The sequence below is a fragment of the Salvelinus alpinus genome, chromosome 6 (genome assembly GCF_045679555.1).
Source record: "Salvelinus alpinus chromosome 6, SLU_Salpinus.1, whole genome shotgun sequence".
Classification (NCBI taxonomy): Eukaryota; Metazoa; Chordata; class Actinopteri; order Salmoniformes; family Salmonidae; genus Salvelinus; species Salvelinus alpinus.
Genome location: NC_092091.1, coordinates 51561818 through 51584887, shown reverse-complemented (window position 1 = coordinate 51584887; position 23070 = coordinate 51561818). Strand labels below are relative to the sequence as shown.

The following is a 23070-nucleotide window of genomic DNA, read 5'->3' as shown; positions in this document are numbered from 1 at the left end:
CTATTGAAAACGTGTAGTTTGAATTGAAGAGGGCACTCCATGAGCACAGATGAAGGATATCAAGGATCTGGAAAATTCTGAATGGAGGAATGTCTAAGATCCATCCCAACGTGTTTTCCAATCTCATAAAACATTTTAGAAAAACTGTGTCATCCTCACAAGGGGAGGGTGCTAGAATATTGAAAACAGGGGTGCCAATAATGTTTACTCCTATATTTTTTTCTTCTTCTTTACTTGCTCAACAAAATCTCCTCCTCTGAGCAATTGTATTAGTATAAAATAATATAATGTCCCCTTTTCTTGCATACAATATAGCTCATTATTTGTATTATTTATTTTATAGAGTATTTTTTTACTCATCTTTATCAAGGGTGCCAATAGTTATGGAACCCACTGTATGTGCATCAGATGCAGTAGTATGCTGGCTTTGTTTACATTACATTTACATTTAAGTCATTTAGCAGACGCTCTTATCCAGAGCGACTTACAAATTGGTGCAAATTGGTGCACTTTACAATAGTGCATCTAACTCTTTTAAGGGGGGGGGGGTTAGAAGGATTACTTTATCCTATCCTAGGTATTCCTTAAAGAGGTGGGGTTTCAGGTGTCTCCGGAAGGTGGTTTACATGTGGGGTCAGCTTGGTTACCCCTAGAAGTATGAGAAGATTTTTCAATGTCTAGTGCCAAAAGTAATTGAGTAAATATTTTACTTTATTTAATTAACCCTACTAGAAATGTACTTTTCACAGTAACAACATATTGGTAGTAGGCATACGGCAGTGGTGGAATGGTGTGTGTGTGTATATATAGTAGCAATGTTTAGATTTGTACATGTGCACTACAGTTTTGTAACCTAAAACTCTGGATGCAACCTTTTAAAAATAACCTCACACTCTGTAGCTTCTTACAAGAGACTTGACTAGGAAGAGTTTCCATACACGAAGACTTCAGTTGGACTCCACTAGCAGTATAAAAAAGGTTTTGGTAACCTTTGTCAAGTATGATACTGTATGTTTATCTGTGGAAGTGTTCACTTGTCTTCTTTGATCAAGTGAGTAGTAATGTATAAATTGTAACAAATTTGTACATTCCCTTATGTATTGTTCTGTGTTTAATTGAAGTTACTATTGAAAACTTTCCTTCAGATCTAGGCACCTTTTGTGCCTAGAGGCAGCTTAAACTTGAACAAACCTATGAAACTTGAACATTGATTGGACATTGGTGCCATTGTGCTGTTATTTTATTGTGTTCTTTTTTTAAATGTATTACTTTAGTTTATTTAGTAAATATTTTCTTAACTCTTAGTTTTCTTAAGGGCTTGTAAGTAAGCATTTATTTCACTGTTGTATCCATCGCATGTGACAAATAACATTTGATTTGGGGTGGAGAAAGCAGGCAGAGACGGAATGAATGACATTGCCTTTCTAAACAAAGACGGGGACAGTTTTCCCACTGAGCCCAGAAAGCAGAGCCCAGTGGTATCTGCTGCCGCCACATTATGCGGGTATCTGGACAAGCTGAGCGGGCCACTTAAGGTCTGGAGGTCCCTCTGGTTCATATACGAAGAGAAGGAGTGTCAGCTGGTCTACTACAAGTGTGCCCAGGATGTGAATCCACTGGGATGGATTGACCTGTCCAATGCCATACTGGGAGACCTACCGCAGGCAGACCAGGGGACCTTCTACATTCAAACACCCGAGCGCACCTTCACCCTCAAGGTAAACTTGCCCAAGCGCAACATGTGCCTTCAGAAAGTATTCATATATGACAATAGGAAAAATTAAAATAAATTACTCACGATCTACAGCAATCCTTTAAGTGGACCACAAAAGATATTAAATACTTAGGATGCTTAATAAGTTACAACAAACAAATATATAAATATAACTTTATTCCATTACTCAACAATATGAAAGCAGATATAATTAAATGGAATAATCTTCCAATAAATTGTACAGATAGAATTAACCTCTTTAGAATGGCCTGGCTGCCAAAGTTTTTGTAATTATCTCTCTCTCACTCTACTGCATCTGCTGTCTCGACCTGAATGCTCTGCTATGAAAAGCCAACTGACATTTACTCCTTAGGTACTGACCTGTTGCACCCTCTACAACCACTGTGATTATATTTGACCCTGCTGGTCATTTATGAACATTTGAACATCTTGAAGAACAATCTGGCCTTAATAAAAATAAAAAAAAGTTTTACTTTAGTTTTTTTTTTCTTTACTTTTTTTTGCCTTATTGCAAACAGGATGCATGTTTTAGAATATTTGTATTCTGTACAGGCTTCCTTCTTTTCACTTTGCCATTTAGGTTAGTATTGTGTAGTAACTACAATGTTGTTGATCCATCCTCAGTTTTCTCTTATCACAGCCATTAAACTCTGTAACATTTTTAAAGTTACCATTGGCCTCATGGGGATATCCCTGAGCGGCAACTGAGTTTGGAAGGGCGCCTGTATCTTTGTGTATTGATGCACTAATGGGTATGTTGATACACTATCCAAAGTGTAATGCATAACTTCATCACAAAGGGATATTCAATGTCTACATTTTTTTTGTTTTACCCATGGCCTTTGCGAGGCATTAGAAAACCTCCCTGGTCTTTGTGGTTGAATCTGTGTTTGAAATTCACTGGTTGACTGAGGAACCTTACAGATAATTGTATGTGGTACAGAGATGAGGTAGTCATATTTTTTTTTAAACACTATTATTTTACACAGAGTGGGAGACCTTGCATCTTTTTATGTGACTTGTTAAGCACATTTGTTAAGCACATTTTTTACATTTTGAATACATTTGTAAACATTTCTAAAAACATAATTCCACTTTGACAATATGCGGTGTTGTGTGTATTTCCGGCAATACGGTGCATTAAAACTAAAAGCAGACATTTTTGTGAACGGTTTAATGATGATTACAAAGAAATAATGACACAACAGGTTTTTGCACATTTCAATATAGTGGCATACAGACATACATAGAAATAAATAAATAAGGAATATGAAGTCTTTCCATTGAGTGTGCGAAGTCTGAAGTGCAGCTCAGCAGTCCCATGAAGTAGGTCTTGCGGAGTACAGTGTACAGAGGGTTGTGGTTATGGCTGTTGGTGCTGAAATCTTAGACGAATGGTATTTCATCTGTGGGAAAGAGGGAAGTGCCTTGAGGAAGTCTGAGGTCACAGCTGTCTACGTATGTACAACCAATGACAAGAAGAAAGTGGACACACCCACAACCTTCCTACCACCTTTCTATGAAATGCATAATTCAATGTCCTGACTGAGTTTAATGCAAATCACCCACAGCAGGACAAAGGAGTTAAATTTGCACCTTACATAGGCATCATTCCCTCAACCTCTTTTTAAAGTATACATTTTTCAATAGATTCTATACAGACACTGCAGAGAAGCATGCTCTGAAACGGTAAAGAGAATCAAAGGACCTCAGCTCCATTAAATCTTTAATGCTGTATTAGGCAGCCATCCCGTGGTATACAGTTTTGTGGCTATTTGTGTTTTTTTCTCACTCCAAATGTGCTAAGAAAAGTTATTTATTTGAAAGTAAAATTTTGCCCTGAGGTCCTACTTCAGGTCATTCTCAAAACCTGTCTTGAATTTCAGGCTGTGAATTGCAAGTCTATGATATACTGGCTAAAGCAGCTCCAGTTGAAGAGGTGGCATCATGGGAACATTTCTGGAAAGCTGTTAATGGTCACCAGTCACCATGCACTACGACGATTCGCCACTCTGAGTGACGTCCTCCTCAGACACACTCCGACAGGAATTCAGTCAGTATACACATATATGAACCCTTTTCATACATCTGCAAACACACACACACATTAAACAGAATTGGTCTTGGTTCACTCTAGAAATTTGACATAGCTTTTTAGATTGGGAGGAAATATCAGAATTTTATATTTTATTAAGATCCCCATGAGCTGTTGCTAATGCAGCAGCTACTCTTCCTGGGATCCACACAAAACATAAAACATGGGATAATACAGAACATTAATAGACTAGAACAGCTCAAGGACAGAACTACATAAAAGTAATGATATCTACTCATTGATTCTTGAAGAATATAACTTAGAAATACCTCATGAGCAAAAGTACAACTGTCTTACCCTATCATAACCCAAAATATAAGCTTGCTTTACTGTCATTTGAGTCTTTGTAAACAAATGTATAGTTTAAATGTTTTACATAAAAAGAGTTAGTGTGTGCTTATTTACTGTATGTTTATGTCCATCTGTGGTTGTAGTAAGGAATACTTACTCCGGAGCCGCTCCTCCCAGGAGCTCAGCCACAGCCTCAGCTGGGAGGAACTCTGGGACCCATTCCTGCCACTCAAAGACATCCAGGCCCCTCCATATTTTGACCAGGACAAATCACGTAGGTCTCTTCTAGACCACCTGATCCTCCTTTTTGGATGTTCATGGATATGAAAGGGCTGGATAGTTGAAAGCAATATGACAGAGGCTTCATTGATCGCAAGACTGAGTAATGGCCGTCTTGCTGCCATCAATCCAGTCCTTTTAGACCTGTGAATGCTGAGTGGATGGTGCCTGTGGGAAAGATTGTCACTATTATATAACCACCAATGCCACCTTTGTAATTAACAGTGACTTTTTAAAGTAATTGAAAACCATTTTTCTCTTTGCACAGCTCCAAAAACAAATATTGAGCCCTCTGGGCCAAAAACACAGTGGGTCCGGGAGATAGAGGCACCAAAGGAACACCAGAGCTCCCTAAGCAGTGAGAGCTCCTCTTCTAACCCCGCAGATAAGACTGCTAGTCCACAGCAGGAAGAGCCTGCAGACACTGCCCGTCTTCAACAGGAAGTGCTCAGTCTGGCAGGCCAGGTCAAGGCCCAGAAGGTGAGGTCTGGAATAGCATAATGACTCAGTCCTGGAATATTTCTGTATCAGTAAAAAAAGCTAAACTCAGCTATAAATAGAAAGTGTCTATATAGCCCTATATTCCTCTGAGGTCCATGTCAAACATTTTACCCAAGGTCATGTTAATTAGACAACTGTTGACACATTGTACTATAGCGACCACCTGCTGGGTGTCACGTCTAAGCCTGTCCCTGTAATCTCTGATGTCACTTCCTTTTTAGGATCTAGTATCCTTGTTGCAGAAGGCCCTGGAGTTGGCCCAGCAGGATAAATTGACTCCTGCAGTAGAGTCCCTGAGGTCGGAGTGTGAATGGAAGAGTTCCAACTCACAACCATGGAATCAAGGCGAGTGCAACACAGATAATTCGTATGGCCTGCAGGTTGCGCCACTGCTGCGGCACGACTGTGTGGCCGAGTCTCAGGATCACCTCCGGCTACTGGCTGAGAGGAACCAGGCTGAGAGAGAGTTGGTCCACCGTCTGTCCCAACAAGTGGCTGAGAGTTTGGCTGACCCCCAGCGAAGCCTCGTCCGCGGTTGGACTGTCCTTGAAACGCAGGAGCAGCTGAGACAGGAGATTAGGAATCTTAAGGTGGGGAAGGTTTCAATAATAAAAATAAATTAGTAATGGCTTAGTGGACTAGCTAGCTAGAGCATGGGGCTGTAAGTCACTTTAGTTGAAGGCTTCCACTTAAATGACCAGTATCGGGAGGATCAAGATGGACATCTCTTAGTAGAGTGAAGCCCGTATTCAATCAAACCTGCCGTTGCAATGTTTATGCAGCATCAAAGAACTATTGCAAGCACACACACTCACTAACTCACATTCTGGAAGATGGAGGGGAGTCTGATGTTTTTTCAGTTGTGAAATAGTTCCTACAACAATAACAGTATATCAAACAATAATTCAGGAGCAACCTCTGTAAACTTGAAATACACTTTATGAATGTACTGAAGGCATTAAGTTAAAATGCTCTCTCCCCTCCCCAAGGACAACATTGAGGCCTACAAGACTCAGAATACTTACTTGAACGCAGAGATCTACAAGCTAACCAAAGAATGGAGGCAGAGTACAGAACAAGAGAAGTGCTTGATGATAAAGGTACCTGCTGCTGCATGACATTTACAAGACCTGACTTTGATGTTGCATTGTAGATTGTGTAGTATTCTTTTGTGGCTTTTATTGAGGCACTTTGCTTTTACTGGTATTTCCAGCATGATTCACTAGGTTTGCTGCAGGTAGAAAATTCTAAGAAATGTTCTTTATTTGATGCAAGCCATCTCCAATTAATCAATGTCTCGTTGTGTGTATCTTTGGTGGGGGGGATCACCTGAAAGCCAAATTATGCTTGATCCGGAATTGTGGTTCGAGGCTCCATATTTAGGGTGTGATGAAATTGCGGAGCCTCTGGAGGCATGCAGAGGCTAAATTGAGCTCCGTACCACATCGCCGTGTGCCTCCCAAATTTTGTAACAATGCAGAGGGCTTTGTATAGCTCCGCATTGACATGATTGATTGACGGTAGGTCCTGTATAAACACACACTCTTCCTTCACAACAGCTCTGCTCAGAAGCTCTGTGCTGCTCCGCGAAGCGCAAGAGGTATGAATGTCCTGACTTCTGCAGAGACTGTATCACAGTAAATGTTGCACAGCCAATGCAGACATCAGCTTGACCCTGCAGCATCTTTAAGCCAGGGGAGATGTAGGCAGAGACGGAAGAGGAAGCGATTAGACCAGACCCAGCTGCTATTGCATTGTCGTCACTAGTTACCCCGGCCACAAAGTCATAAACCCTGCCTATTTCTACAATTTCTCTTCTTAAAATCAGATTTTATACCTAACTCTAACCACACTGCTAACCTTATACCTAACCCTAACCTTAAATTATGACCAAACATTTTTGTTTTCATGAATATATACAATATTACCAATTTTGACTTTGCGGCTGTGGTAACTAGTGGAAAACCCTATTGCATTGGTGTCTATGGGAGACAAACCCAGTTAAGTAGACCGGAACTTTGCCTGGGGACCAGACGATGAATGTCTAAATACACCGTCTGGAACATGATTCTAGAAATGGTCCTCTCAGGTCTTCTACAAGCCGGAATGTTGAATATATGAACTTACTCTGCCGATTGTCAATGGTGTTGGTCCTTCAGCTGCTTGTCATTTGAGAAAAAATATCCACAGGAAAGTATTGTTTACCCAACTTTTTAGTTGACATTTCACCTGACACATGCGCAAAACCATGTAAACACCTGCAAGACTTTGGTTAGTATGCATGGTTCGCATGTATACTAACATGTACAGTGGGGCAAAAAAGTATTTAGTCAGCCACCAATTGTGCAAGTTCTCCCACTTAAAAAGATGAGAGAGGCCTGTAATTTTCATCATAGGTACACTTCAACTATGACAGACAAAATGAGAAAAAAAAAGCCAGAAAATCACATTGTAGGATTTTTTATGAATTTATTTGCAAATTATGGTGGAAAATAAGTATTTGGTCAATAACAAAAGTTTATCTCAATACTTTGTCATTGCCAACAAAGGGTATATAACAGAGGTCAAACGTTTTCTGTAAGTCTTCACAAGGTTTTCACACACTGTTGCTGGTATTTTGGCCCATTCCTCCATGCAGATCTCCTCTAGAGCAGTGATGTTTTGGGGCTGTTGCTGGGCAACACGGACTTTCAACTCCCTCCAAAGATTTTCTATGGGGTTGAGATCTGGAGACTGGCTAGGCCACTCCAGGACCTTGAAATGCTTCTTATGAAGCCACTCCTTCGTTGCCCGGGCGGTGTGTTTGGGATCATTCTCATGCTGAAAGACCCAGCCACGTTTCATCTTCAACGCCCTTGCTGATGGAAGGAGGTTTTCACTCAAAATCTCACGATACATGGCCCCATTCATTCTTTCCTTTACACGGATCAGTCGTCCTGGTCCCTTTGCAGAAAAACAGCCCCAAAGCATGATGTTTCCACCCCCATGCTTCACAGTAGGTATGGTGTTCTTTGGATGCAACTCAGCATTCTTTGTCCTCCAAACACGACGAGTTGAGTTTTTACCAAAAATATCTATTTTGGTTTCATCTGACCATATGACATTCTCCCAATCTTCTTCTGGATCATCCAAATGCTCTCTAGCAAACTTCAGACGGGCCTGGACATGTACTGGCTTAAGCAGGGCGACACGTCTGGCACTGCAGGATTTGAGTCCCTGGCGGCGTAGTGTGTTACTGATGGTAGGCTTTGTTACTTTGGTCCCAGCTCTCTGCAGGTCATTCACTAGGTCCCCCCGTGTGGTTCTGGGATTTTTGCTCACCGTTCTTGTGATCATTTTGACCCCACGGGGTGAGATCTTGCGTGGAGCCCCAGATCGAGGGAGATTATCAGTGGTCTTGTATGTCTTCCATTTCCTAATAATTGCCCCCACAGTTGATTTCTTCAAACCAAGCTGCTTACCTATTGCAGATTCAGTCTTCCCAGCCTGGTGCAGGTCTACAATTTTGTTTCTGGTGTCCTTTGACAGCTCTTTGGTCTTGGCCATAGTGGAGTTTGGAGTGTGACTGTTTGAGGTTGTGGACAGGTGTCTTTTATACTGATAACAAGTTCAAACAGGTGCCATTAATACAGGTAACGAGTGGAGGACAGAGGAGCCTCTTAAAGAAGAAGTTACAGGTCTGTGAGAGCCAGAAATCTTGTTTGCTTGTAGGTGACCAAATACTTATTTTCCACCATAATTTGCAAATAAATTCATTAAAAATCCTACAATGTGATTTTCCGGATTTTTTTCCCTCATTTTGTCTGTCATATTTGAAGTGTACCTATGATGAAAATTACAGGCCTCTCTCATCTTTTTAAGTGGGAGAACTTGCACAATTGGTGGCTGACTAAATACTTTTTTGCCCCACTGTACCTTTTGGTAATGAGCAAAGCACATATTGATTGCCACACACATAGACCTGTGTTTTGAAGTTGGTTTAATAATAATTTCCTGGGGATATTTTGTCTCAAATTTCTACCAACACCATGGACAATCGGCAAAGTTGACATTTTATTTTATTCAACATTCGTGACAGACAAGAAATGTTTAGGATTTTTCTATGTAAATGTGTGTGGCGTTGTCTACATAATTTGAAGCTGAACTGGCATTTTTTTCCAATGGTAAACAGCCTGAGTGAACTTCATTTATCCACCATCTTTGGTGTAGGTCTGCTAATCATAATCGCACTAAGCGTATTTGGCATTGAATACTATCTGTAGATCAGTTATTCGACACCCCCCCCCCCACCAAACACACACGCACAACCAGACATTGATTGATTGAATCCTAGGATTTTCTACATGCAGCAAACCTAGTGGATCATGCTGGAAATAATGGTAAAAGCATTGTCTCAAGAAAAGCCCCAAAAGCATGGCTTGTACTGTATATATTTGTAGTATGCTTAATTCCAGACGAGTAGCAGTGTACCTTGTAAATTGTTACATTCCTTCTTCCTCTTGTGCTTTGTGTATGTGTCAGTGTGCCCATCTGGAGGCCAAGGTGTTCCGGATGGAGAGCAGGTCTCTGACAGTCCTCTTCAAGCTACAGGAGAGCAGAGGTTTGGAGAGACACAGGGAAGCCATAAAGACCCTGATCACTGACACTCTTCGGGAGGGCGGGAGGGACATTCTGGAACTGAACCCTGTCAGGTGTTTGTGTGTGGTGTGTGTGTAGCATTAATTGAAACATTTTCAGGTAAGTTAACCTCAGTAAGGGTGTTCATTGTAATCACACTTATGATTCCTATTATTTCTTGTGAGTACTTGTTGGTAGTTAAGTGATGCTAATCATGAGAAAAGACAAAGAACTTCCTAGCAGAGTTAATGAACTGTCGTCATTTGTGTGTTGTGTAGGGAATATGATGAGTATGGGTTCAGAATCTCCACTGACATCCAAATGGATGATATGAAGCTGCTGGCCAAACTGCAAGCATTAGGGATTCGTTCCCACGATCCCCCACAACAACAGAAGGATGGGGAAGAAGAGGGGGACGGCGAGCGTCTTTGGGGCCGCTGGGCCCAGCACTTTGATGGCAGACGATCAGACAAGGCGGTGGCCTCTCCGAAGCTGAAGGGGCTTCTGAGAAAGGGCGTGCCGCACCACTACAGGCGCCGTGTGTGGCGCTGGATAGTGTGGAGCCGCACCCGCTCCCTGAGAGAGCGCCACCCCCACTGGTACCAACAGATATGCTTTAGGAGCCAGGCTGCGTCGGCCCCCCGGGTCTCGCAGCAGATCTGGTTGGACCTGGAGACCACTCTGAGGGGGAACCGCCACTTCTCCTTCCCTGCCAAGCATGCCGTCCGGCAGCTACATCGTATCCTCCTGGCCTTTTCTTGTCATAACCCGTCTGTCGGCTACTGCCAGGGCCTCAACAGGTACATTCACAGAATTAAAAAAAGATACCTATTTTATTTGTTGATATCTTCTGTAATACAGAAAATATATAGAAACCTTTCATTGTTTAACTAACTCTGTGGAGTAAAACATTTATTTGGTTTGTAATATTTGTAAAACAATTGTACACTTCAGTAGTGTCAGTAACTATACTGAATAAAAATATAAATGCAACATGCAGCAATCTCAAAGATTTTTACTGAGTTCCATATGAGGAAATCTGTCAATTTTTAAATAAATTCATTAGACCTTAATCTATGGATTTCACATAACTGGGAAGACTGTTAGTCACAGATGCCTTAACAAAAATGGGCCTAAGTATGGGCCTCAGGATCTCGTCACGGTACTTTTGTGCATTCCAATTGCCATTGATAAATGCAATTGTGTTTGTTGTCCGTAGTTTAAGCCTGCCCATACCATAATCCCACTGCCACCATAGGGCACTCTGTTCACAACGTTGACATCAGCAAACTGCTTGCCCACACAACGCCATACACATGGTCTCCAATTGAGGCCCGGTTAGATGTATCAAATCAAATCAAATCTTATTGGTCACATACACATGGTTAGCAGAGTCACAAACCCGGATCCAGGATCCCCCCCATCAAAAAAGCTGACTAGCATAGCCTAGCCTAAAGCCACAGGGATATCATATAATAAAATGTTCATGAAATCACAAGTCCAAGACACCAAATGAAAGATACACATCTTGTGAATCCAGCCATCATTTCTGATTTTTAAAATGTTTTACAGGGAAGACACTATGTATTTCTATTAGCTAACCACCATTGCAAGACACAACTTTTTTTTCCCACCATTTTTTTCCTGCATAGGTAGCTATCACAAATTCGACCAAATAAAGATATAAATAGTCACTAACCAAGAAACAACTTCGTCAGATGACAGTCTGATAACATATTTATTGTATAGCATATGTTTTGTTCGAAAAATTTGCATATTTCAGGTATAAATCATAGTTTTACATTGCAGCCACCATCACAACTCTCACCAAAGCAACTAGAATAACTACAGAGAGCAACGTGAATTACCTAAATACTCATCATAAAACATTTATGAAAAATAAACAGCGTACAGCAAATGAAAGACAAAGATCTTGTGAATCCAGCCAATATTTCAGATTCTTTAAGTGTTTTACAGCGAAAACACAATTTAGCATTATATTAGTTTACTACAATAGCCAACCACACAGCAGCATTGATTCATGCACGTTAGCGATAGTGAATAAACCAGCAAAATATATAAATTTTTTCACTAACCTTCTCAAAACTTCATCAGATGACAGTCCTATAACATCATATTACACAATACATATATTGTTTGTTCGAAAATGTGCATATTTAGCGGCACAAATCGTGGTTATACAATGAGAATAGTAGCCAAGCTGCCAACAAAATGTCGGGAGAAATCTTGGGAGAGGCACCTAATCTAATCAATAACTAATCATAAACTTGACTAAAAAATACAGGTTGGACAGCAAATGAAAGATACATTAGTTCTTAATGCAACCGCTGTGTTAGATTTTTTAAATTAACGTTACTACGACATACAGCGTGCGCTAAAGCGAGACCGCACCGAAATTAATGGCGGAATAATAGTTTTACATTTTTCAACAGAACAACGAATTAACATCATAAATAGTTCTTACTTTTTGATGAGCTTCCATCAGAATCTTGTGCAAGTGGTCCTTTGTCCAGAATCATCGTTGCTCGGTTGTAGATTGTCGTCTTCAACTTAGGAATTAGCAGCAAACATTAGCTATGTGGCCCAGACGTGTCCAACTCTTCATAACGCAGCACAAAGAAATATCCGAAAATCGCAATATACTGATATAAACTGATATAACTCGGTTTAAAATAACTACATTATGATGTCTTTAACACCTATATCGAATAAAATCAGAGCCGGATATATCTAAGGCCTATAACGAGAGCTTTTCAGAATGCCATCCTGAGGTCTGTCTTGCGCCATGACGAACGTTGAAAAGAGTGCACCCCCGGTTCCAAGAGCCTTTATATGGCCTCAGATCTGCCTAGCAACACCATTCCAATTCTCACTGCTTACTGACATCTAGGGGAAATCGTATGCAGTGCATGTCGACTCATAGATTATATGCAATTTAATAAACTGACCCTGGAACAGAGCATCGATTTCAGATTTCTCACTTCCTGACAGGAAGTTAGCTGCAACTTGAGTTCTGTTTTACTCACAGATATAATTCAAACGGTTTTAGAAACTAAAGACTGTTTTCTATCCAATAGTAATAATAATATGCATATTGTAAGAGCAAGAATTGAGTACGAGGCAGTTTAATTTGGGAACGAATTTTTACAAAGTCGAAATGGCGCCCCCCTATTGACAAGAAGTTAATGCGAGTGTAGCGAAATGCTTGTGCTTCTAGTTCCGACCATGCAGTAATATCTAACGAGTAATCTAACAATTTCACAACTACCTTTTACACACAAGTGTAAAGTAATGAATAAGAATATGTACATATAAATATATGGATGAGCGATGGCAGAATGGCATAGGCAAGATGCAGTAGATGGTATAGAGTACAGTATATACATATGAGATGAGTAATGTAGGGTATGTAAACATTATATAAAGTGGTTTAAGGTGACTAGTGATAAATTTATTACATCCAATTTTTAATAAAGCGGCTAGAGATTTGAGTCAGTATGTTGGCAGCAGCCACTCAATGTTAGTGGTGGCTGTTTAACAGTCTGATGGCCTTGAGATAGAAGCTGTTTTTCAGTCTCTCGGTCCCAGCTTTGATGCACCTGTACTGACCTCGCCTTCTGGATGATAGCGGGGTGAACAGGCAGTGGCTCGAGTGGTTGTTGTCCTTGTCTTTTTGGCCTTCCTGTGACATCGGGTGGTGTAGGTGTCCTGGAGAGCAGGTAGTTTGCCCCCGGTGATGCGTTGTGCAGACCTCACCACCCTCTGGAGAGCCTTACGGTTGTGGGCGGAACAGTTGCCGTACCAGGCGGTGATACAGCCTGACATGATGCTCTCGATTGTGTATCTGTAAAAGTTTGAGTGTTTTTGTTGACAAGCCAAATTTCTTCAGCCTCTTGAGGTTGAAGAGGCACTGTTGCGCCTTCACCACGCTGTCTGTGTGGGTGGACCATTTCAGTTTGTCCGTGATGTGTACGCCGAGGAACTTAAAACTTGCCACCTTCTCCACTACTGTCCTGTCGATGTGGATAGGGGGGTGCCAAATTCTCTACAATTCGTTGGAGATGGCTTATGGTAGAGAAATTAACATTCAATTCTCTGTCAATAGCTCTGGTGGACACTCCTGCAGTCAACATGCCAATTGCACTCTCCCTCAACTTGAGACATCTGTGAGATTGTGTTGTGTGACAAAACTGCACATTTTAGTGGCCTTTTATTGTCCCCAGCACAAGGTGCACCTGTGTAATGATCATGCTGTTTAATCATCTTCTTGATATGCCACACCTGTCAGGTGGATGGATTACCTTGGCGAAGGAGAAATGCTCACTAACAGGGATGTAAACAAATGTCTGCACAACATTTTTGAGAAATATATTTTCGTGCGTATGGAACATTTTTGGGATCTTTTATTTCAGCTCATGAAACATGGGACCAACACTTTACATGTTGCGTTTATATTTTTGTTCCTTGTAGGGTTCCATACAATTGGCAACAGATATTATAGATATACAGTGCCTTTGGAAAGTATTCAGACCACTTGACTTAACGTTAAAGCCTTATTCTAAAATGTATTAAAACATTTTTTTCCAGCAATCTACACACAATACCCTATAATGACAAAGCGAAAACAGGTTTTTAGAAATGTTAAAAAAAACAGATACCTTATTTACATAAGTATTCAGACCCTTTGCTATGAGACTCGAAATTGAGCTCAGGTATATATCCTGTTTCCATTGATCATCCTTGAGATGTTTCTACAACTTGATTGGAGTCCACCTGTGGTAAATTCAATTGATTGGACATGATTTGGAAAGGCACACACCTGTCTATATAAGGTCCCACAGTTGACAGTGCTTGTCAGAGCAAAAACCAAGCCATGAGGTCGAAGGAATTGTCCGTAGAGCTCCGAGACAGGATTGTGTCAAGGCACAGATCTGGGGAAGGGTACCAAAATATTTCTGCAGCATTGAAGGTCCCCAAGAACACAGTGGCCTCCATCATTCTTAAATGGAAGAAGTTTGGAACGACCAAGACTCTTTCTAGAGCCATCCACCCGGTCAAACTGAGCAATCGGGGGAGAAGGACCTTGTTCAGGGAGAGACCAAGAACCCGATGATCACTCTAACAGAGCTCCAGCGTTCCTCTGTGAAGATGGGAGAACCTTCCAGAAGGACAACCATCTCTGCAGCACTCCGCCAATCAGGCCTTTATAGTAGTGGCCATACCTCAGTAAAAGGCACGTGACAGCCCGCTTGGAGTTTGCCAAAAGGCACCTAAAGATATCAGACCATGAAAAACAAGATTCTCTGGCCTGATGAAACCAAGATTGAACTCTTTGGCCTGAATGCCAAGCGTCAGGTCTGGAGGAAACCTGGCACAATCCCTACGGTGAAGCATGGTGGTGGCTGTGGGGATGTTTTTCAGTGGCAGGGACTGGGAGACTAGTCAGGATCCAGGGAAATATGAACAGAGCAAAGTACAGAGAGATCCTTGATGAAAACCAGCTACAGAGTGCTCAGGACCTCAGACTGGGGCGAAGGTTCATCTTCCAACAGGACAATGACCCTAAGCACACAGCCAAGACAAAGTAGGAGTGGCTTCGGGACAAGTTTCTGAATGTCCTTGAGTGGCCCAGCCAGAGCCCGGGTTTGAACCTGGATGAACATCTCTGGGGAGACCCGAAAATAGCTGTTTAGCGACGCTCCCCAATCAACCTGACAGAACTTGAGGATCTGCAGAGAAGAATGGGAGAAACTCCCCAAATCAGGTGTGCAAAGCTTGTAGCGTCATACCCAAGAAGAGGCTGTAATCACTGCCAAAGGTCCTTCAACAAAGTACTGAGTAAAGGGTCTGAATACTTATGTAAATGTGATATTTCAGTTTTTCATTTGTAATAAATTAGCAAAAATGTATATAAACCTGTTTTTGCTTTGTCATGGGGTATTGTGTGTAGATTGATGAGGGGGGAAAACGATTTAATTCACTTTAAAATAAGGCTGTAACGTAACAAAATGATGAAAGAGTCAAGGGGTCTGAATGCTTTCCAAATCCACTGTATTATAAAAATATGCTTAAAGAAAATATGCGCATTTTCCCATCAGTTGTGTGTTTCCACCAAACGGACTTGTTGCGGATATAACTCAATGGGTGGTGACTTTCAATGTGTTTCCAACACATTTTCAACTCTACCGATAGTTTTGTCACAAACTGTTGCGTTGAATAGCAATTGTGCCAACTCTTGGCATGTGCAGTCTAGCCAACAACTTGCAGACACAGTGCGGGGTAGGCTAGTCTACATGATGAGATTGAGAATATTTTTGTCAAACTACAGTCAAGCATTGATCATCATGTCAGCAGAATAAGACCCTCAATATTTATCAGAATCATCACCATGCACTTTCACCACCCTGTGAAGTTCATCATAACTTACTTCACCATACCCTCACGTGACTCCAAGTTAACTTTGATATGATGGTTATTATATCAATATTTACGCATAAATGCGCTTCCAGTTCCCAAAAAGATCCTACCATGTCGAACAAGCAAATGTCTGTATTCATAAAATTGTACCGTGATTTAAAAAAAATATATGGCATGACTTTACTCCCATAAAAACTGTGGATGGAAACTTAATGTATGGGATACAATTTTGGGTTTGTACTCACTTTGAGGAGGCATTGACCGTGTCCGAATACCCATACTTCCAGCCTAAATAGTATGCCTTTTGAGTATGCAACATTTAGAAAATCAAGTATAGTTTAAATGCCCAGATGTCATACTAATTTAGTATAATTTCACACCGAAATCAACCAATACCTGGAAACAATGAAAATTGCGCATGATGCATTCTCATAATGCGAAAATATAATGTTTTATAGTATGTGAATTTTTGAAAATCGAGTGTGGCTCTTTATTTAGTAGAATTCGATGCACACTTTTACACAATGCATTGGAATAGATGGGCGGCAAGTGATAGGCCCTATTTATTTATTTTTTTCAAGGACACAAACAACAAAACTAGGTTACTTCATTGGGAAGCGAAACATCTGTGGTGGTGTTCAAATGTTAGCTACGTCGTTTTTGTCCTCCTTAAAATGATCACAATTATTTTATCGTAAGCTACATCTTTGAAATCAGAAGTATTTTTACCCAAAGTGGATTTCTGTTTTCTCATTGAAAAGTGTTTCTTGTTGTCTTGGCCTTCGTTGGAGCTTTTAAACAAAATACTGAACATCTTTCTATTTGTGAGTGTGTCGGCACCAGGACTCAGGATGTGGCTGCATTATTGATGTCATGTTAGCCATGCCTTTTGATTTGAACATATGGATTGTCATAGTTTTGTAAGCTACCTATTGAATTATTTAATTTATCGATCAAGTGTTTCTGATCTTTTTCCCAATGATCAGTGCTTTAGTTTATGAAGTTTCTGTACAGTGGTTCTGAATTTGCGATGCTGTCCACATTTTGCTGCGCAATACCCTTTTGATTTTAACATTTTGATACGTTTTGGTGTGTGTACTAGGCTATTTAATTTAATGTATTTGTTACAGCACTTTTGTTTCACTAATAAATACTGTATGTTAAAAAGGAACCAAATGATCTGTTTCTATCTTCAGTGCTTTTTAAATAGGATAGATGGGTTCTATGGGCCTACTCAGGTTGGTTATAAGCAGACTACCACATTCGAGCTGTACCTGAGTAGGCCTACATTCCTATTCTATTCCGAGGATAGAGAAATCAATAGAATTGGAAATGAGCTATTATCAGGCTGGTTAGTGTCTGTTGAATTTGGAAAATCCACCCGCACTCGGCCCCACCCCACCTACTCAGCCAGTCAGGAGCCGTTAGTGTGTTGCGGCCTTGGCATACTGCACACCTTTTACTAAACAGTACATGCTATAGTATGCGGCGATGAGTACATAACATGCAGTTTAAGTATGTTGTATGCTAGTATGTGTATTCGGACACAGTAACTGTATTAGTCTTGTCATTGTTTTATCTTGTCTTTGTCTTCTTTTTTCTGTCAGATTGGCTGCAATGGCCTTGCTAGTGTTGCAGAGCGAGGAAGATGCTTTCTGGTGTCTGGTGGCCATTGTCGAGACCATCATGCCTCAGGACTTCTATGGCAAGACTCTAACAGCATCTCAGGTATGTGAAACGATTCCTTTGATAGTTTTTAATATATGTTTTGCTGAAATTGCAATTACTTCTGATAAAAAATGTGGGTGGATATCCAGTAATGTACTTTAATGTAAAAAACCCACAAAAAACCACTCAAATGGCCCAGCTAGTGAAGCATAAAAATTCAAGCATTGGTTCAGGGTTCGATACTGTGACCAAATCTGTCACATTTGGGAAGTTTGACTTGACATTTTTAGTCAGTTGCAAGTGTGCCAGTGAAAACAATTTACCTGGTCACGTTAGTTCTGTGATTTTATTTATGATCTGTTTTTATGAGAGATGTAGGCGCTATTGTTTGTTTCCCGCCGTTTCAATTCAATATTATGAGCAAGATAACATTGAATGTTGGCTTCAACTTGGTTTTCCATACAAAACATTCCACTACAAAAAAAACTGTTTTTTGTTGTTGTCACTTTCTCATTTTAAAACATGAAACAGTACACTACAGATTTTGGCCCCGATTTTGCTGTTCCAAACAAGTTTTTGAGATCGGAAACAAAATCCCCATGTTGTTGCCTACTCGGGACTCGCGGCCGTCACCATCGCTTGTTTAGTGTGAGTGCGTCAGAGACGCAATCTAAGGCCTACGGATCTCGTCTTAGAGCAGTCCCTGACTTCCCGATACTTGGATCAAAATCTGCAAAGCTCTTTTAGTGTGAGATGTACAACAACAAGTTTTAAGAATGGTGATTAGCAATAGCCAATGAGAGCTCACCAGAGAAGAAGCAAGTGAGATGATGACATTGTTTTTCATCACCCAGGAGACTCTCAAGTAGGAGCGATGACTACTATTAGTATGCATTTGTACTTGCCTTTAACCAAAGCCAAAGTGTCAAATAGTTGCAGCTCTGATTTGAACAAGCAATGTTATTAAATTCAAATGTTGGGTAGACATTTCAACTCTGTATGGCAAGCGTAAATGTCTGACTGAAAACGGCAAATCAATTCACATTTGGTGTCCAGGGCACAGCTGGGGGCAGAAGGGGGTCTATAACAAGCGGCAACGGTGACAGACTTGTTTCTGGAAAGGTGGATTTTTAAAAGTAGAAGCTTGAATTGTTTGGGCACAGACCTGGATAGTATGAAAGAACTCTTCAGGCTTTCTCTGCAGTAGATTGCAACTCTGCCCCCTTTGGCAGTTCTATCTTGTCGGAAAATGTTATAGTTGGGGATGAAAATTTCAGGATTTTTGGTGGCCTTCCTAATCCAGGATTCAGACACGGCTAGGACATCCAGGTTGGCGGAGTGTGCTAAAGCAGTGAATAAAACAAACTTAGGGAGGAGGCTATAATGTTAACATTCATGAAACCAAGGCTTTTACGGTTACAGAAGTCAACAAATTAGAGTGCCTGGGGAATGGGAGTGGAGCTAGGCACTGCAGGGCCTGGTTTAACCTATACATCACCAGAGGAACAGAGGAGGAGTAGGATAAGGGTACAGCTAAAGGCTATAAGAACTGGTCGTCTAGTGCATTCGGAACAGAGAGTAAAAGGAGCACATTTCTGGGTGCGGAAGAATAGATTCAAGGCATAATGTACAGACAAGGGTATGGTAGGATGTGAATACAGTGGAGGTAAATCTAGGCATTGAGTGACGGAGAGAGGTTTTGTCTCTAGAGGCACCATTTAAGTGGGGGGTGGAACAAAAGGGCTAGATATTGAGCAGGGCGGGAGGCTCTACAGTGAAATAAGACAATCACTTACCAAAACAGCAAGAGACAAGGCATATTGACATTAGGGAGAGGCATGTGTAGCCGAGTGATCATAGTGTCCAGTGAGTAGCTAGGCGAGCTGGAGACACGGCGATTCAGACAGCTAGCAGGCTAGCAGATGGGCCTTTGGGGGACGTTGCAACGGGAGAGCCTGTTGAAACCCCCTCGGACGGTTACGTCGGCACACCAGTCGTGATGGATCGGCGGGGCTCAGTGTCGGCTGATGTCCGAGTTAATGGTGATGACCGCTAGCAGTGTTAGCTGGCTAGCTTCTGATGGGGGTTCCGGTTCTAAAGTGTAAAAAATAGCAGATCCGCACCACATTGGATGAGGCGGGTTGTAGGAGAGAAGGTTCAGTCCGTAGACAGAAATATAAAAAATATATACGAAATATATACGAAGAAAAATATATTTACATGAGACGGATGGGGACAAGACAAACAGACGTCCTACTGCTATGCCCGGCTTAACTCTTCAACATCTCAAATGTCGAGACTGACTAGCTACACATGGACAGACTTCATTAGTGTGTTTGTCGGGAGCATGCTGTCTATTTAGCCAGTTAACGCCCACATTATTCTGACATATTTTAGAAAAAAATTATGTGAATGTCAATGCATAATGCCATTGGGTAGGCCTATTAAAAAAATGCATTATTCTTCTACCACTACCACTGTTTTCGGGTAGATGGAAAGGCAGTTAAAAGGTAACTGCAAAGTAGCAGAATCATGATTATTTGCATCAATCCAGTGCCCATTTTGTTTTTAAAACTCCATCACAAGTGGGCTACAGAAACACAGAAAACCAAACTGTCTGGCTGGTTCTCACCTGAATTAAAGGGTAACTACACACAAAAAAAATGGTATTTCTCAGATTTTTTCCAGACCTAAAAAATGGTCCCCAGATGTGGTTTAACTTCTTGACGCACGGATCCCTTTAGCGGGATCATTTTCGTAAACGACCGCTGAATTGCAGAGCGCCAAATAAAAATAAATAAATAATATTTTCATGAAATCACAAGTGAAATATACCATAACACAGTTTAGCTTGTTGTTAATCCACCTATCGTGTCAGATTTTGAAAATATGCTTTATAGCGAAAGCAATCCAAGCGTTTGTGAGTTTATCAATCACTAGACAAAACAGTAAAACAGCTAGCCGCAAATTAGCTTGGTCACGAAAGTCAGAAAAGCAATCAAATTAATTTGCTTACCTTTGATGATGTTCGGATGTTTGCACTCACGAGACTCCCAGTTACACAATAAATGTTATTTTTGTTCGATAAAGATTATTTTTATAACCAAAAGCCTCCATTTGGTTTGCGCGTTATGTTCAGAAAACCACGTGCCGGTCCTGAAGGGCAGACAAGGGCAGACGAAAATTCCAAAAAGTATCCATAATGTTCGTAGAAACATGTCGAATGTTTTTTATAATCAATCCTCAGGTTGTTTTTAACATACATAATCGATAATATTTCAACCGGACGGTAAACTATTCAATACTACAGAGAAAGAAAATGTCCAACTCTCGCGCGCATGAACTAATCAAAGGACACCTGAAGCGTTTTGATAAATCTCGCTAATTTTTCAAAATAAAAGCTTGAAACTATGTCTAAAGCCTGGTCACAGCCTGAGGAAGCCATTGGAAAAGGAATCTGGTTGATACACCTTTAAATGGAGGATGGGCAGGCAATGGAACAGGGATTTTTCCAAATAAAGGGCACTTCCGGGTTGGATTTCTCAGGTTTTTGCCTGCAAAATCAGTTCTGTTATACTCACAGATAATATTTTGACAGTTTTCGAAACTTTAGAGTGTTTTCTATCCTAATCTGTTAATTATTTGCATATTCTAGCATCTGGGTCTGAGAAATAGTCCGTTTACCTTGGGTACGTTATTTTTCCAAACATAAAAATAGTGCCCCCTAGCTGAAAGAGGCTCAACATTGTGGTGGACTTAGAACATCCAATTTTGTTGTTTCCTATTTTAAAAAGTGTGATTTTGAGAAAAAAATTATAATCAGTCCTTCGCGTTATATATATATGTATATATTTTTTTGTCATGGTATTATTTTGGTATCAATAATCTTTATTTTATTTTTTATTCTGCCCTCAAGGATTTTACAGAAAAGAACATAGCATTTTGAAATGTACAAAAAATAAATGTTGCACTTTATTTTAACTATTTTCATTGCTGTTACAGTAAATCTATCCAAATCAATGTAAGAACACAAGGGCATGCTCATTTAAAAGATGGCTAGTCATTATTAGCCTGGTTCTGTATGGAATGCAGGACTACAAAAATATATAGCAAAAATTGGTTTGACCAAATAATGTTCTGGTGCCACCAGTGGAAAAAGTTAGTGTAGAACCCTGTGCTGGTTGTTCACCCACTAATAGGGAGCGTGAACTGGGTTTAGACTGTGGTGGGACAGAAAGGTTTGTTTTACCCATCTTGTGTCTTAATCCCAGGTGGAGCAACGCGTGCTCAAGGACTTCATGGCAGAGAAGATGCCGAGACTAACAGCCCATTTCCACTGTCACGGAGTGGACGTGTCCCTGGTCACCTCCGACTGGTTCCTAGCTGCGTTCGTGGAGAGGCTGACCAGTGACGTCCTGCTCAGAATTTGGGACGCCTTCCTGTACGAGGGCACCAAGGTCAATGGGGCTTGAAGAAGGGGTTAGAGTTTTTAGGTTACAGGTTACAGATACCATATTAAAGTGACTTTTCATAAAGGTAATTGAGACAAATTCTTCAGAGAGGAATACCATGGCAATATTAGTCGGATGGGAGTGGTTGTTTGGTGTTTTAGACATATTTCCAGAATGGTTCTCTATGGTAGTACTGAGAAATGACAATAAGTAATTTAAATATACAGGCAACCGCCAAACTAAAGGAAACACCAACATAAAGTGTCTTAATATGGCATTGGGTCACCACAAGCCGCCAGAACTGTTTCAATGTGTCTTGGCATAGATTCTGGAACTCTATTTGAGGGATGCGACACCATTCTTCCACGGTAAATTCCATAATTTGGTGTTTTGTTGATAATGGTGGAAAACGCTGTCTCAGGTGCCGCGCCAAAATCTCCCATGTGTTTAATTGGGTTGAGATCTGGTGACTCACACACACACACACACACACACACACACACACACACACACACACACACACACACACACACACACACACACACACACACACACACACACACACACACACACACACTTTAAACCCCCTATGCTCCTTTTGAGACCCAAAGTCACTGAGATCTCTTCTAACTATGGTAGGCAAAATAATGGGAAACTGGGCATTTTTATACATGATGGGATGTTTTAATTGCTTAATTAACTTTGGAACCACACCTGCTTTCAATATACTTTGTATCCCTCATTTACTCAAGTGTTTAGTTTATTTATCAGTAATAAAGGAAGCACTTATATCCAAAAAACAAAAAGGATGATGTAATTCACTGGGGTCAAGCTTCCTGACATCAAGGACCTATATACTAGGCGGTGTCAGAGGAAGGCCCAAAAAATTGTCAAAGACTCCTGTCACCCAAGTCATAGACTGTTCTCTCTGCTAACGCACGTCAAGCGGTACCGGAGCGACCAAGTCTAGGTCCAAAAGGCTCCTTAACAGCTTC

At 40.9% G+C, this 23070-nt stretch overlaps 1 protein-coding gene and 1 long non-coding RNA gene across 2 annotated transcripts in view; one reads left to right on the top strand and one right to left on the bottom strand.

Annotated features, from left to right (window-relative positions):
* The first annotated feature begins 915 nt into the window (after window positions 1-915).
* LOC139578829 (TBC1 domain family member 2A-like) overlaps window positions 916-23070 on the top strand; it is a 41465-nt gene continuing 19310 nt past the window's right edge. The window contains exons 1-10 of the mRNA XM_071406900.1: window positions 916-1718; window positions 3622-3788; window positions 4265-4395; window positions 4669-4880; window positions 5123-5491; window positions 5891-6001; window positions 9423-9592; window positions 9797-10318; window positions 17564-17684; window positions 21896-22081. Of these exons, the coding sequence (XP_071263001.1) occupies window positions 1407-1718; window positions 3622-3788; window positions 4265-4395; window positions 4669-4880; window positions 5123-5491; window positions 5891-6001; window positions 9423-9592; window positions 9797-10318; window positions 17564-17684; window positions 21896-22081 (2301 nt within the window). The 5' untranslated portion in view covers window positions 916-1406. The remainder of the gene's footprint in view (window positions 1719-3621; window positions 3789-4264; window positions 4396-4668; window positions 4881-5122; window positions 5492-5890; window positions 6002-9422; window positions 9593-9796; window positions 10319-17563; window positions 17685-21895; window positions 22082-23070) is intronic.
* LOC139578830 (uncharacterized) lies at window positions 2895-9528 on the bottom strand. Its single transcript, XR_011675625.1, has 3 exons — window positions 9372-9528; window positions 4279-4568; window positions 2895-3141 (listed from the first exon to the last, which is right to left on the bottom strand). It is a non-coding gene; the product is annotated as an uncharacterized lncRNA (long non-coding RNA).